The 12,201-nt window shown below is 43.9% G+C and overlaps 1 protein-coding gene across 1 annotated transcript; it reads left to right on the top strand.

Annotated features, from left to right (window-relative positions):
* Nucleotides 1–2,289: 2,289 nt before the first annotated feature.
* On the top strand, nt 2,290–9,330 carry Ccl5 (C-C motif chemokine ligand 5). Its single transcript, XM_046457508.2, has 3 exons — nt 2,290–2,512; nt 3,736–3,847; nt 8,587–9,330. The coding sequence occupies exons 1-3, from the start codon at nt 2,437–2,439 to the stop codon at nt 8,672–8,674; spliced, it is 276 nt and encodes a 91-aa protein (XP_046313464.1). The 5' UTR covers nt 2,290–2,436; the 3' UTR covers nt 8,675–9,330.
* The last annotated feature ends 2,871 nt before the right edge of the window (nt 9,331–12,201 follow it).

The raw sequence follows: 12,201 nt of genomic DNA on the forward strand, positions 1-12,201 counted from the left end.
TCACACTGGCCTCCAACTTGTGATCCTTCTATCTCAGCCCCTTGAGACAGGAATTATAGGCATGGGCCACTGTGCCCAGCTTAGAGCTGGATTTTGAACTCTAGAGACCCCCTGCACTTAATCAAGATGCTATTTGAAGTTATTGATTTAGCACCTATCATATCCATGATATTTGTTGAAAAATGGGGGAGGGGTTTACTCCAAAAGACACATAGAAAAGATGCTGTGTTCCTGGAGTTAAGACCAGTGAAAGATGATTCACAGTTAAGGAGTACATATTTACTTGTTTGTGGTCTGTCCCCGGCCTATTCCCACATAGAGCAGCCCCAGAAAGCAGGTCTTTGACTACCCTTGCTCACCAGGGTGTCTGCAGTGCCTAGCACAGTGCCTGGATCACAGCAATTCTCATTCGCAAAGTGTAAAGTGAATGAGGAATGGTTGAGCAGTATAGACCATGGACCTTGAAGGGACAGAGAGCAGAAACAGCTCCATGCTGTTTGTGACTCACTTTACAGCTCCCTAAACACATCCATGGTCACTGTGTCCCTTATCCTCTCAACTATCAGTGCAGTAGGTCAGACAGGAAAGAGTTCCTAATTTTCAAGAACATAAAGTGCTAGATGAATCATCTTGAGAGTGGCCACTCACTGAACCCCTATCCTGTACCAAGTTCCATATTGTTTACATGGGCTCTCTGATTTGCTCATGGAATCAATTCATTAGAGTCAGAGAATAACCTAAAGATAACTTGGTAGGTCAAGTCCAAACCTGACTTCAAATGGAAATGAGTGGAAAATAAAAATATGTGTGTGTGTGTGTGTGTGTGTGTATGTATTCTTGCCCTTCTCTGCTCCTCAAAATCCACTGAACCACCCAAAGGGAAGAAAAATACTTCTGAGATTCCCTTTGCCTATTCCTACTAAGCCACTATCCTACCATCTCATCCCCACTTGCCCACAGACGGACAGACATATAGACACACACACACACACACACACACACACACACACAGCAGGAAGGTTCATTAGGATGCACAGATGAGAAACATGTTGTTCCATCTCTGTGTGGCTTCCTCAGCTAGTGTCCCAACTCAGCACATCTGGTGTCTAGGAAATACTTTCCTTTCTTTCTTAAAGAAGGAAACTGAGATTAAAAGGAAACAGATACAAAGTTCCTAGGGGAAAATTGCTTTGGCAAGAGTTTAGGGATTTCTTTAGAAATAACATAGTGTGGTAGAAAGTGGTCATGGGTTCAACATTGAGTTCTGCCACTAACAGGCTATGGCCCTCACCTAGTCACTTAACCTCTCTAGGCTCAACTGATCCATCTGTTCAAAGGGAGACTTCTTGGGGCAGGAAGTAGCTCAGTGGCAGAGTGTACCTGGCATCACAAGGGCCTCAATGACTGTTAGCTGCCTTCCTGATGTGAGCCACTGGGAAGAGCTGAGGCATAGACATCCGAAAAATCTGGTCTCAGGTCCCACTTATTGGTTGTGGGCCCCTGTGGATGTGAATAACCTCTTTGAGCCTCAGTTTCCCCTTCCGATGACCACCCTGCCATTGTGAGGAAGAAATGGACAAGGTCTTCCCATTCTGGGTGACTTGGTCAATCCCTGCCACTAATTACATGTGACAGTAGCCAACAAGAAATATTCTCAGTACAGGGTTACATTTTTTAAAATTTGTTTTTGTTACTGTCAATAAACACTTTTCTCTTATTCAGACGCCAATTTCAGCCCTACCCAGGCTAAACTGTCATGAACAATCACCAGCAAGCAAAGGGGTTTGGGGGGTGACCCAGTGGTCGTGATGAAAGCAAGAAAGCTCCCGCGGAGGAATCATTGCAACTCACACTGAGCAGCTCAGATCCATTTTACAGAATGGGTTCTCTCACCATCCTTGGGGACTATATGTCTAAAGGACACTCCCCAGTAGAACACCTTGTAAATGGCTCCTCCCATGTACGAGAGAAGGGAGGTAAAAATCAAGCACACACAGGAACTGTGAAAGAAACCCAAAAGACCCAGAGGCTCTGCTCCTGTCCTAACTGCCCCAGCCCTTTACCCCCAAGAGGGCAGCTTCCTACTCTCTAGGAAAGACCCCACCCTGAAGGTGAAGCTGAGGATGCCAGCAGAGGAAGAGTTTCCATGGCAGCACCCGGGCAAAGGGGGGTGAGCTCACTCTGGACCGCAGCGAGTGAGGTGTGGAAACAGAGACTCAAATTTCCGGAGGCTATTTCAGTTTTCTTTTCCGTTTTAAGCAACTTCACTTATGATATCAGCCAGGACTTGGCCACTATTTTGGAAACTCCCCCTTGGAGGCGGGGTGCTCCCTTTACTGGCCCTGAGTCCCTATAAAAGGCCTGAGCTGCAGAGGATCCCTGCAGAGGATCCTGAGACAGCACGTGCATCACCCACAGCCTCTGCCCACAGGTACCATGAAGGTCTCTGCAGCTGCCCTCGCTGTCATCCTCGCTGCTGCCGCCTTCTGCATTCCTGCCTCTGCCTCCCCATGTAAGTCTGGGGCCTGACACCACAACCCATAGAGTAGGTCCACCCACTGCCAAGAAGGCCCACCCCATCCTACTATCCCAGCCCTTGCCCTCTTTTCAACTATAGCATGTATACTGTCTGAATCCCATTGTTTACATTCTTAAAATTGTTTTAGCCAGATGCCCTGTTACCCCTGATAGATCTCTATGCCACTTCATGTCAGGGACCCCCAGTCAATTTTTCTGAGTCTCCAAGGTCCATCGCCCTTGAGTTTTGCAAGTGCTCACTGAGTGTGAACTGATGCTGAGGATATCGGTAGGCAGGGGTAGCTGGACTGACCTTGAAAAATGAATGACTCATCCTGTCACCAGCAGGATTTCTGAGAAACTTCTAAATTCTCAACAGAGCTCTCCTGAGATAGTCATGGCCTCTCATTTCACAGATGGGAAAAAAAATGGGGCTTATAAAAGAATAATTAAAGCTAACTAAAGGCCTACTATGGGTTAGGGATTGTGCTGTTTGCTTGACCTGTCATCCTACTGAATACAAATACTCTCTGAGTAGCTGTTCTAGACTTACAGATGGGGAAATAAAGGCCCAGGCAAATTAAATAACTTGCCTAAGGGCACATCCACCTAGGAAGTATTCAAACCCAGCCCCATCCGGCTGGGATAAATACTACTACTCTTCTGGGAAGAGACAACTGTGCTTCCTAACAGCATCTTGAATTAATTGACTAACAAGAGGTTCTCTATTCAAAGCCCTTCTCCCTATAGCCCAGCCAAGGGCTCCCAGGATGCAATATGCATCAGGCCCCACTTGGGATCCTGGCTGAGCCAAGAAGCCTTAGCTTTGGAACTAACTCTCCCCAAACCTACCCTATGCAAGTTTTGAATTCATCAGGGATTCTGGAAGGGCGAGAATGAGGGCAGAGAACCCATGACAGGGGATAAGGAGGCCCAGCATGACCTGAGAGCCAAGGGCAGTGGGTTATGATATAGAAGAAAGGATATAAGCTCAGCTCAAGGATCAATTGACGGGGAAGAGATACTTTCAGTCTTCTGTTGGAATTCCCATTCGGCTACTGTGTTCCATGACCAAGTGCCTTTACCTCTCTGAGCCTCAGTTCTTCCACGGTGGATAATAGTCTTTTCAAGATCAGTCATGTAAAATGCCCAGCACAGTGCCCAGTGTCCACTGGCAATGAATAAAGGGGGGTCTCCTTTCTTCATCCTTTCTCACAGATGCCTCGGACACCACACCCTGCTGCTTTGCCTTCATCTCCCGCCCAGTGCCCCGCAACCACATCAAGGAATATTTCTACACCAGTAGCAAGTGCTCCAACCTAGCAGTCGTGTGAGTCTCAATCCCACTGATTCCTCCAGGGGGGTGAGGAAGGGTTGACTTGGCTCCCAGAGTCAGTGACCCCACACACCAGGCACCCTCTAAGAGAGTGCCCCACCCACTCCCACTCATCCTCCAGCTACCCAAGTAGCCACAGTACTTTCATCTCTAGCCTCGGGGTTTCCAGCCACAATGTAAAAGAACTAGACGAGGTATCTTTGGAGGATGCTGCCCACCTCATGGGCTAGGTTCCTAGGACTCCACTTGCTGGTGCAACTTTTACTTGAAAAGAATTTGAAATGCCCCTGCATAGAGAAGATGGACTCCATCATCCCTTTTCACTGAAGAACCCTAGAGTCCCCCATATTTCACACCTAACCAAACCAACCTAAACCTCAAAGGAACTAGGGGAGGAGGTCTAAGGTCAGGGGCAAAACAAAACAAAATAACAACAACAAACTATTTATTTAAGAAGAAATTTTTAAAAAGATAGAGGGATTCACCTCTAAATATGCAAGCTAATACATTTGGGGAAATAGAATAGTCCCTACTGCATGGGAAGTGCCTACTGTGTGTCAATGCCTTATGTGCATCACTTCTAAATTTCACATAATGGCCCTGAGAGGTAAGCACAATTCTGGCTCTCAGATAATGAAACCGAGAGATTTATTGACTTCTCCAATATTGCACAGTGAGTCTGGAGCCTGTCTCCGGAATCTCCTTAGTTACTGAAGAAATAGAAAATGATAGAGACTGAAAATGGGGCTTGACCTAGTGGCACAGACCTCTAAACCCAGTGACTTGGGAAGCTGAGGCAGTAGAATCGGAAGTTCAAGGCCACCCTCTCTCAACATTTTCAAAAAACACCCATATGTATAAAAGCCTGGAGACATAGTTCAGTGCTTGCCTTGCATATGCAAGGCCCTGAGTTCAATCCCTAGTACTTAGGGGGAGGGGGATAAAAATAGGTCTCTCATCAAATTTCCTATGAAAATTCAAAGTTTTTAATCCAAAAAATGTTCATGACATGGTAAATTTATAGGTATTCAAAAATGGAGTTGGTGAATGGTCCTGGTGAATCAAAATATACTGGTAATATTTTGTATCACTGATTTTATTTCTGAAAACAAATATTTTTCAAAAGGAAAAAAAACTATTCCCTAAATATCTCTTATGGGCAGAGATTAATAGAACCACCATCCCTGCTCTACAGGCTCACAATCTAATAAGAGATGAGACAGACACAGCAATGACTAGAGTACCCGGCAAAGAACATCACACAGGAAGACAGGGAATGTGTCTGGTTTCAGGGGTGAGGAGAGAGGATTTAGAGGAGGTTGTGGCAAAAGGCACTGTTTGGGGCATGATTGGGATGGCAGGGGAAAGCCTGTGGGATGGAGTTTATCAGACAGAGAGGATGCCTGCAGGGTTCGACTTTGGTTTGTGTAGGGACTCCATGTAGGGAAGCCCAGAGGGCCTTGAATGTCAAGAAAATCAACAAAAAAAAAAAAAGAGCTATCAAATGTAAAATGAGCTGGAAACTCAGCCTAGGAAACTGGGGTCCAGTTAAAGGCTACTGTAGCTACCCACGTGTGTAGTGCTGGAAGCAGAAGGAAAGGAGAGATGGGAGAGAGGAGGTGGAATTAGCCAGGGCCATGGACTTGAGGTCAGGGCCAAAGGGGAGGGAGAGGCTGACAATGTAGCTGAGACCTCAGCCTACATAGTTAGAGAAGAGTAGAACCCCCTTAAGTCTCAAGGACAAGCTGTCTAAAGAGGAAGGAGCCAAGACAACCCTGTGGAAACAGCTAAGAGATGGAGGGGAGGGGAGTGTAAACAAAGGGCTGGTAGCTGAGGACATTCTCTTCTAGGCGGAAGGGGCCTTCCAATAAAAACAAGGCAGGGTGGCACTGCCTTGGTGAGCACTGGCTCTAAAGCAGGTCTGCCATGTCGGAACCATGCATGCCACCTGGTAAGCTTAGGTCCCTCACTTAACCTTCTGAACCTCAATTCCTCCACCAAAATGGGATGATAAAAACACTTCCCTGGGGCTGGGTTGTGGCTCAGTGGTAGAGCGCTTACCTAGCACCTGTGAGGCATTGGGTTCAATCCCCAGCACCACATAAAAATAAATAAATAAACAAACAAAGAAAATATAGGTATTAAAGATATTAAAAAAATATGACACCATATTTTAAAAAAAATAGAGAGAGAAGTGCTTCCCTCCTTAGGTCACCATGAGAATAATAAAATGCTTAGACTATTCCCTGGCATCCATAAAATAATAGGTGAAATTTAAGAAATGAATGCAATTTATTTATCTCCTTGTTCATTCAATAAACATCTGTTAAGCACCCACTGTGTGCCAGGCCCCAGGGTCCAAGACTCGGGAAAGAACACAGAGAAAAGGACAGCAATTGAGAACGCCTGCTCTGAAGGGGCAGGTGGAAGGAGAGAAGTCAGACAAGTAGAAGGTCCTGATAATGGGGGGAAGGGAGGGAAGAGTTGGCAAAGATGGTCTGTTCTTGGTATGGCGTGCTGCAAAGAGGAGGAAGTGGAGCCTGGGCAAGGCTCATCTCAGGTGTTGGTTTCCTGACCTTTTGACTTCCTGGCCACAGGCCAAGGGTGCTAAGAAGAGAGCACTGAATAAGGACAGGGTCTATATCTGAAGCTTCCACACTTTTCCAATAAGAAAATAAACAGTGAGAGGCAGAAGAGCCTAGAACACCCCTTCCCCTATTTTTCTCATCCGCTCTGCTCACCAGAGTAAGACACAGATGGTCAAGGGTCTTGGGTGAGCCTCAGAACAGCAGAAAAGTTGCTCAAAGAGCAAATATTATCCATGAGAGAGCCCAAAGAGCAACCAGGAAATTCTCATTCTCAAAACACACCTAAGCCTTCACTTTATCTGAAAATATTTGGGCTCACAAACATGCATAATATACTTAAAAATGATTAAGACAGGGTTGGGAGTGTTGCTCAGTGGTAGAGCATTTGCCTATAATGTATGAGATATATGAGGCCCAGGGTTCAATCCTGGGGTGGGGGGATTAAGATAATGTTATATGTTTTACCACAAATTAAAAAAAAAAAGTTTCAATGATGTTATACATAGAATCAGAATTACACAAGGTTATTGACTTTGAAAGACATATGGATAGATGCCTATAGAAAGAATGAAATCAAACTAAAAAATGAATAAGATATTTAAACGAGGTAGGCACATTGTATATCAGAACATATTTGAGCATAATACTTTATTCCAGGGAATACATCAGTATTTTTTTATTTTAATAGTTGTAGACGGACAGTTTGACTTTATTTCTTTTTATGTAGTGCTAAGGATTGAACCCCGTGCCTCATACATGCTAGACAAGCACTCTGCCACTGAGCTACAGCCCCAGCCCCTACATCAGTATTTTAAAAATATAATAGTTATTGCAAAAACAGGCTGATTTATAATTTACCTTTATTATTTCTGACACATAATTAATTCCTTTGTTAGGCCATATAATAAAATGTCATACTGTGTGACTCAACAAAATTTTTAAAATAAACTTCCAGACAGCTGCATAATAATTAACTTTCTTCCTATGAGAACCTTTAACATATTTAATCTTATATACTAACTTAAGTAAGACCATGTTCAAATCCCCCCCCAAAATAATAGTAGTGTGTAGGAACACTTCCTAAAGGAGAAGCCAAAATTTAAAAAGTCAAGTAGACAAGGCTATTCCCAAAATATGTGTTAATGGGCAGCTGTTACCTAACCAACAGTCTACCCTACAGAAAACCAGGCCCCCCCAGACAGGCAAGGTGGCAGCTGGACTGACCCGTATGACTAGCAACTTTTATACTTCCAATTTATACCATCAACACCTGCAGAGCTAAGGCCTCCAACCTTCACAATCTTTATATTCTGCTTGGTAATTTGGTAGAAGTGCTTTGGCACTGCCAATCTCAGGTCCCTCAACCTCTCTGGGCCATGGTCCAGGACCAGGACCTTGGTCTCATGTTGTTCCAATCCACCCTAAAGCAGAGGTCTCACAGCACTCTAATAACAATACCTATACATGCATGCTATTCTTGTATAGTATTTTTCAAAACTCATTATCTCATTTGAGATCCACGACAATTGTGCAAAGCAGGAATTATTTCTGTCCATATTTTAGAAGTTAGCAAATAGGCCCAGAGACCCTAAGTGATTTGTCCATAGTGATCCAACTACTAAGTAGTGCAACAAAAACTCAAGTTCATCTCCTTCTTTCATTCACCCACCTGTGCATAGATATATTCCTGGGTTCATTTGTTGAGTGTCTACTCTGTGCCAGGCACTGTGTTGTCTATAGTCAAATCATGTTTTCCTTTAGGCACTTTTCTTAAGCACATCCTGGAGGACATCTTTTTTCTCTCTGCATGGTGAACCCAGCACAGGGCTTGGGGAAGGGGAAGTGCAGAGAAAAAGCAAGTGGTTAGCCAGTTCAACCCTAGGCTCTGGAGTCTCCCTATCCCCTTAGCATTACAGGCTGCATGTATCTGGGTGGGGTTTACAATGCACACGACTTTGCTTCTGGCTTGGAGCCCTTAGATCCAACAGAGGAAGAAATGCCTCCTAAAAAGAAATAGCACCTCATGGCGCTCCAAAAAGAACCTACCCTAGTCCCAGCACCATTTCCTTTTATGTCTCAATCCACCTCATCCCCTAATCTGGCTGTCCCAGTGCTAAGAAGGTCTCACTCTCTTCTCTCCCACAGCTTTGTCACCCGAAGGAACCGCCAGGTGTGTGCCGACCCAGAGAAGAAATGGGTTCGGGAGTACATCAACTCTTTGGAGATGAGCTAGGATAAGCGGTACCTTGAACTTCAGCTGGTGTAAACTCGCCTGTTGCTCTCTACTGTCATCCTAACCACCTTGAGAAGCTTCTCCCCAGTCCCCCACTCCCATTCACCTGTTGGAGGGAAGGTTCTACCACATAGCAGCAATTAGAAAAGGCTCCCGACCTAAGCCTGGAAGCCTTACTAAGGCCCTGCCTTAGCAACAAGAAGTCTCTAGGCTCTGAATGTCAGGCCCCTTGGCTTTGCTTTGGTTCTATGACTAGAGAAGGAAGTCAGCATGTTTCTCAAGGAAAGAAGGAAGACCAGGATCCTGAAGAAATCTCCCATGGCCAAAGTTGCCATCTCAGGCCCTCAGGAGGGCTGAAACTATCAAACATAAGAAATCAGCTATTTTTTTTCTCTTTTTTTTTTTCTTTTCTTTTCTCCCCACCCCTCACCCCCAGCTCCCTAGTGCTAGGGATGGAACATGCTAGGCAAGCACTCTACCACTGAGCTAGACCCCAAGCCCTTTTAATTTTAGAGACAGGATCTCACTAAGTTACCCAGACTGACCTCAAACTTGTGATCCTCCTGCCTCAGTCTCCCGAGTAACTGGGATCATACCACTTGATCTGACAAAAAAAAATCAGCTTTTCATTAAAATTTTTCAGTATAATTACAAAACTGGCTCCTGGATTGATTTCCTACGTGGGAACCCTCTTCCCCCATGTACATTAAGCAACAGGGGTCCAGGCTTGAACTTACCTGATGCCCACACTAGACTTGGGGGCCATGGCCCCACCCAGTGAGCAGGGCTGGGAGCAAAAGTGCTCTCTCACTCTCTCTCTCTCTCTCTATCTGTCTCTCTCAGAAGTGGGCACTGGCAGGCAGAGCAGGTAAAGTAACTAACAAGTGACTTGTCCACTGGGTAGGAAGGACAACAGTCACTATGTCCCAGCCCCAACCCCCAAGAATTTATCTGTCTCCCTGTCATAGTACCTCCCTGTTTCCTCAAACTTTGGTTGGCCCTTCCACCTTAGCCTACCCTCTACCTAATCCCCAGTGGGTTTCTTTACGACTCCTGCCCTTAGAACAGGATAGTGACAATCCTGAAGGTCTCCAGTCTTTAAAATAAGAAGAATGGGGGGCATTTTGTGGTTTTTACAACTCCACCAGTACCTCTAAAGTGAACTATTCCAACCTTCCCAACTATGTGTCCCTTCATATGAATATGTAATGACAACAGATATAGGTAACATTAATTGAGCACTCACTATGTGCCAACCATGGGCTCAGCCTCACATATTCATCATTCTTTTTATGGTAGGTATTATTGTTAGCCCTGTTTACAGTGAAGAAAACCCATGGCAAGAGAGGGAAATGATTTGCCCACAAAGCCCCACCCACAGCCAAAAAAAAAAAAAAAAAAAAGTAAGGTCTAATGCCAAAGCCCATATATTTTTTTTTTGTTTTTCCCCTTCAAATTGCAAATTTTCAAACTTACAGAAATTTGCAAGAATTCATTCATATGTTCTTCATCTGGATTCAAATATTAACATTTCACTACATTTTCTTACCCCGCCCTCTCTCCCTCGTATAGACATTTTATCAGGACAATTTGAAAGTTGCAGAGATGATGTCACTTCACCCCTAAAAGTTTCATTGTATTTACCCTAAGAGTAAGAACATTCTACCTAATCATCAAAAGAGCAATACACTCAGGAAACTCATCAGTGACATAATATTGTTTCCTAATATAGGATCCATCATCAGATTTCCCTTATTGTCTCAAATAATGTCCTTTTAGCTATTTTTAAAAAATATTTATTTTCTAGTCATAGTTGGACACAACACCTTTATTTTATTTATTTATTTTTATGTGGTGCTGAGGATCAAACCCAGGGCCTCATACATGCGAGGCGAGTACTCTACCGCTAAGCCATAACCTCAGCCCCTGTTTATAGCTATTTTTTAAGATTAAGGATCCAATACTAACACACCACAAGGAGCGGGAAGAATAGAAGTTCCGTGGATTAGACAAAGGAGAATGAAGGGAAGGGAGAGGGACAGGAATAGGAAAGACAACGGAACGAATCTGACATGACTTTCCCATGTACACATATGAATACAGTGAATTGCCGCATCATGTACAACCACAAGACTGGGATCCTAATTAGAAATAGATAATCTCCATGTATGTAAAAATGTGTCAAAATGTACTCTCCTGTCATGATAACTAAAAAGAATAAATTTTTGAAAAGAAAATTGCACTAATGGAAAAAAACTCAGGGTACAATGAAGTACACAGTGGGTTTAGGTTTCATGTCTTTTTGGTGTCTTTAAGCATAGTTTTTTCATTTTTTTTAAAAAAAATATTTTTTTAGTTGTCAGTGGACCTTTATTTTATTTATGTATATGTGGTGCTGAGAAACGAACCCAGTGCCTCACACATGCTAGGCAAGTGCTCTATCACTAAGCCACCATCCCAGCCCCCTATTTTTTTCATTTTTAAGATACTGATAGTTTCTAGTTCTCATCAGATTTTTTTTCCCAGTACTAAGGATTGAACTCAATGCCTTGTGCGTACTAGACAAGCACTCTACTACTGAGCCACACCCCCGGTCCCAGATCAGATGTTTGTAGAATGTTTTTTAATCTGGGCTTGCCTGATTATTTCCTCATAATTAGATTGAGGTTAAAACATTTTTGGTAGGAATACCATGGGCGATGCTGTCTTTCAAAGTACTTCATGCCAGTTTTCTGGTGATATTAAGTCTGATAGCTTGGTGACCCATGTACTCTTGCTACAATGGGCTGCCTGCTGTATGCCAGGCACTGTGGTAGGCACTGAGGGTGGGATGGGGAGACCAGAATAAAGAGGTGCATAGTCACAAGTCACAATCTTCACCTTTAGGCAGATGGCAGTCCAGTGAGGGCTATGAACAGATTAAACATATGATAAACACAGAAAGAGAAGCAACTGTACAAAAAGCTGTGGTGACACTTAGGTGGAAGAATTACATCACTGAGTGGGTGGGGCCAGGAGCCAGGGGAGGAGACTTCAGAGATAACTTTTTTTTAGTACTGAGGATTGAACCCACAGGCATGCTATCACTCAGATATGTCCCCAGCCCTTTTAATTTTTATTTATTTTTTTTAATATTTATTTTTTAGAAGTTCAATACCTTTATTTTGTTTATTTATTTTTATGTGGTGCTGAGGATCAAACCCCAGGCCTCGCACGTGCTAGATGAGCGCTCTACCACTGAGCTACAATCCCAGCCCCTAATTTTAATTTTTAAATGCCTCAGTTCCCACACTCAGGTTTAAGTTGCCAAGGCTGGCCTTGAATTTGGCCTTGAATCCTCCTGCCTCAGCCTTCCAAGTACCTGGGATTACAGACATAGGTTATCATGCCTGCCTAAGATGAGGGAATGTTTATATGGAATTCGAAAGATTTAAGTAAAGTTTAACAGGTAGAAAGGAAGGGAAAGGACTGATAGGTAGTGGGAACAGCATATGCAAAAATGGGAGGCCGGAAAGACAGATCTTTGA

Source organism: Marmota monax, unplaced genomic scaffold, assembly GCF_021218885.2.
Source record: "Marmota monax isolate L192 unplaced genomic scaffold, Marmota_monax_Labrador192_F-V1.1 WCK01_AAM20220418_F8-fsc00417, whole genome shotgun sequence".
NCBI lineage: Eukaryota > Metazoa > Chordata > Mammalia > Rodentia > Sciuridae > Marmota > Marmota monax.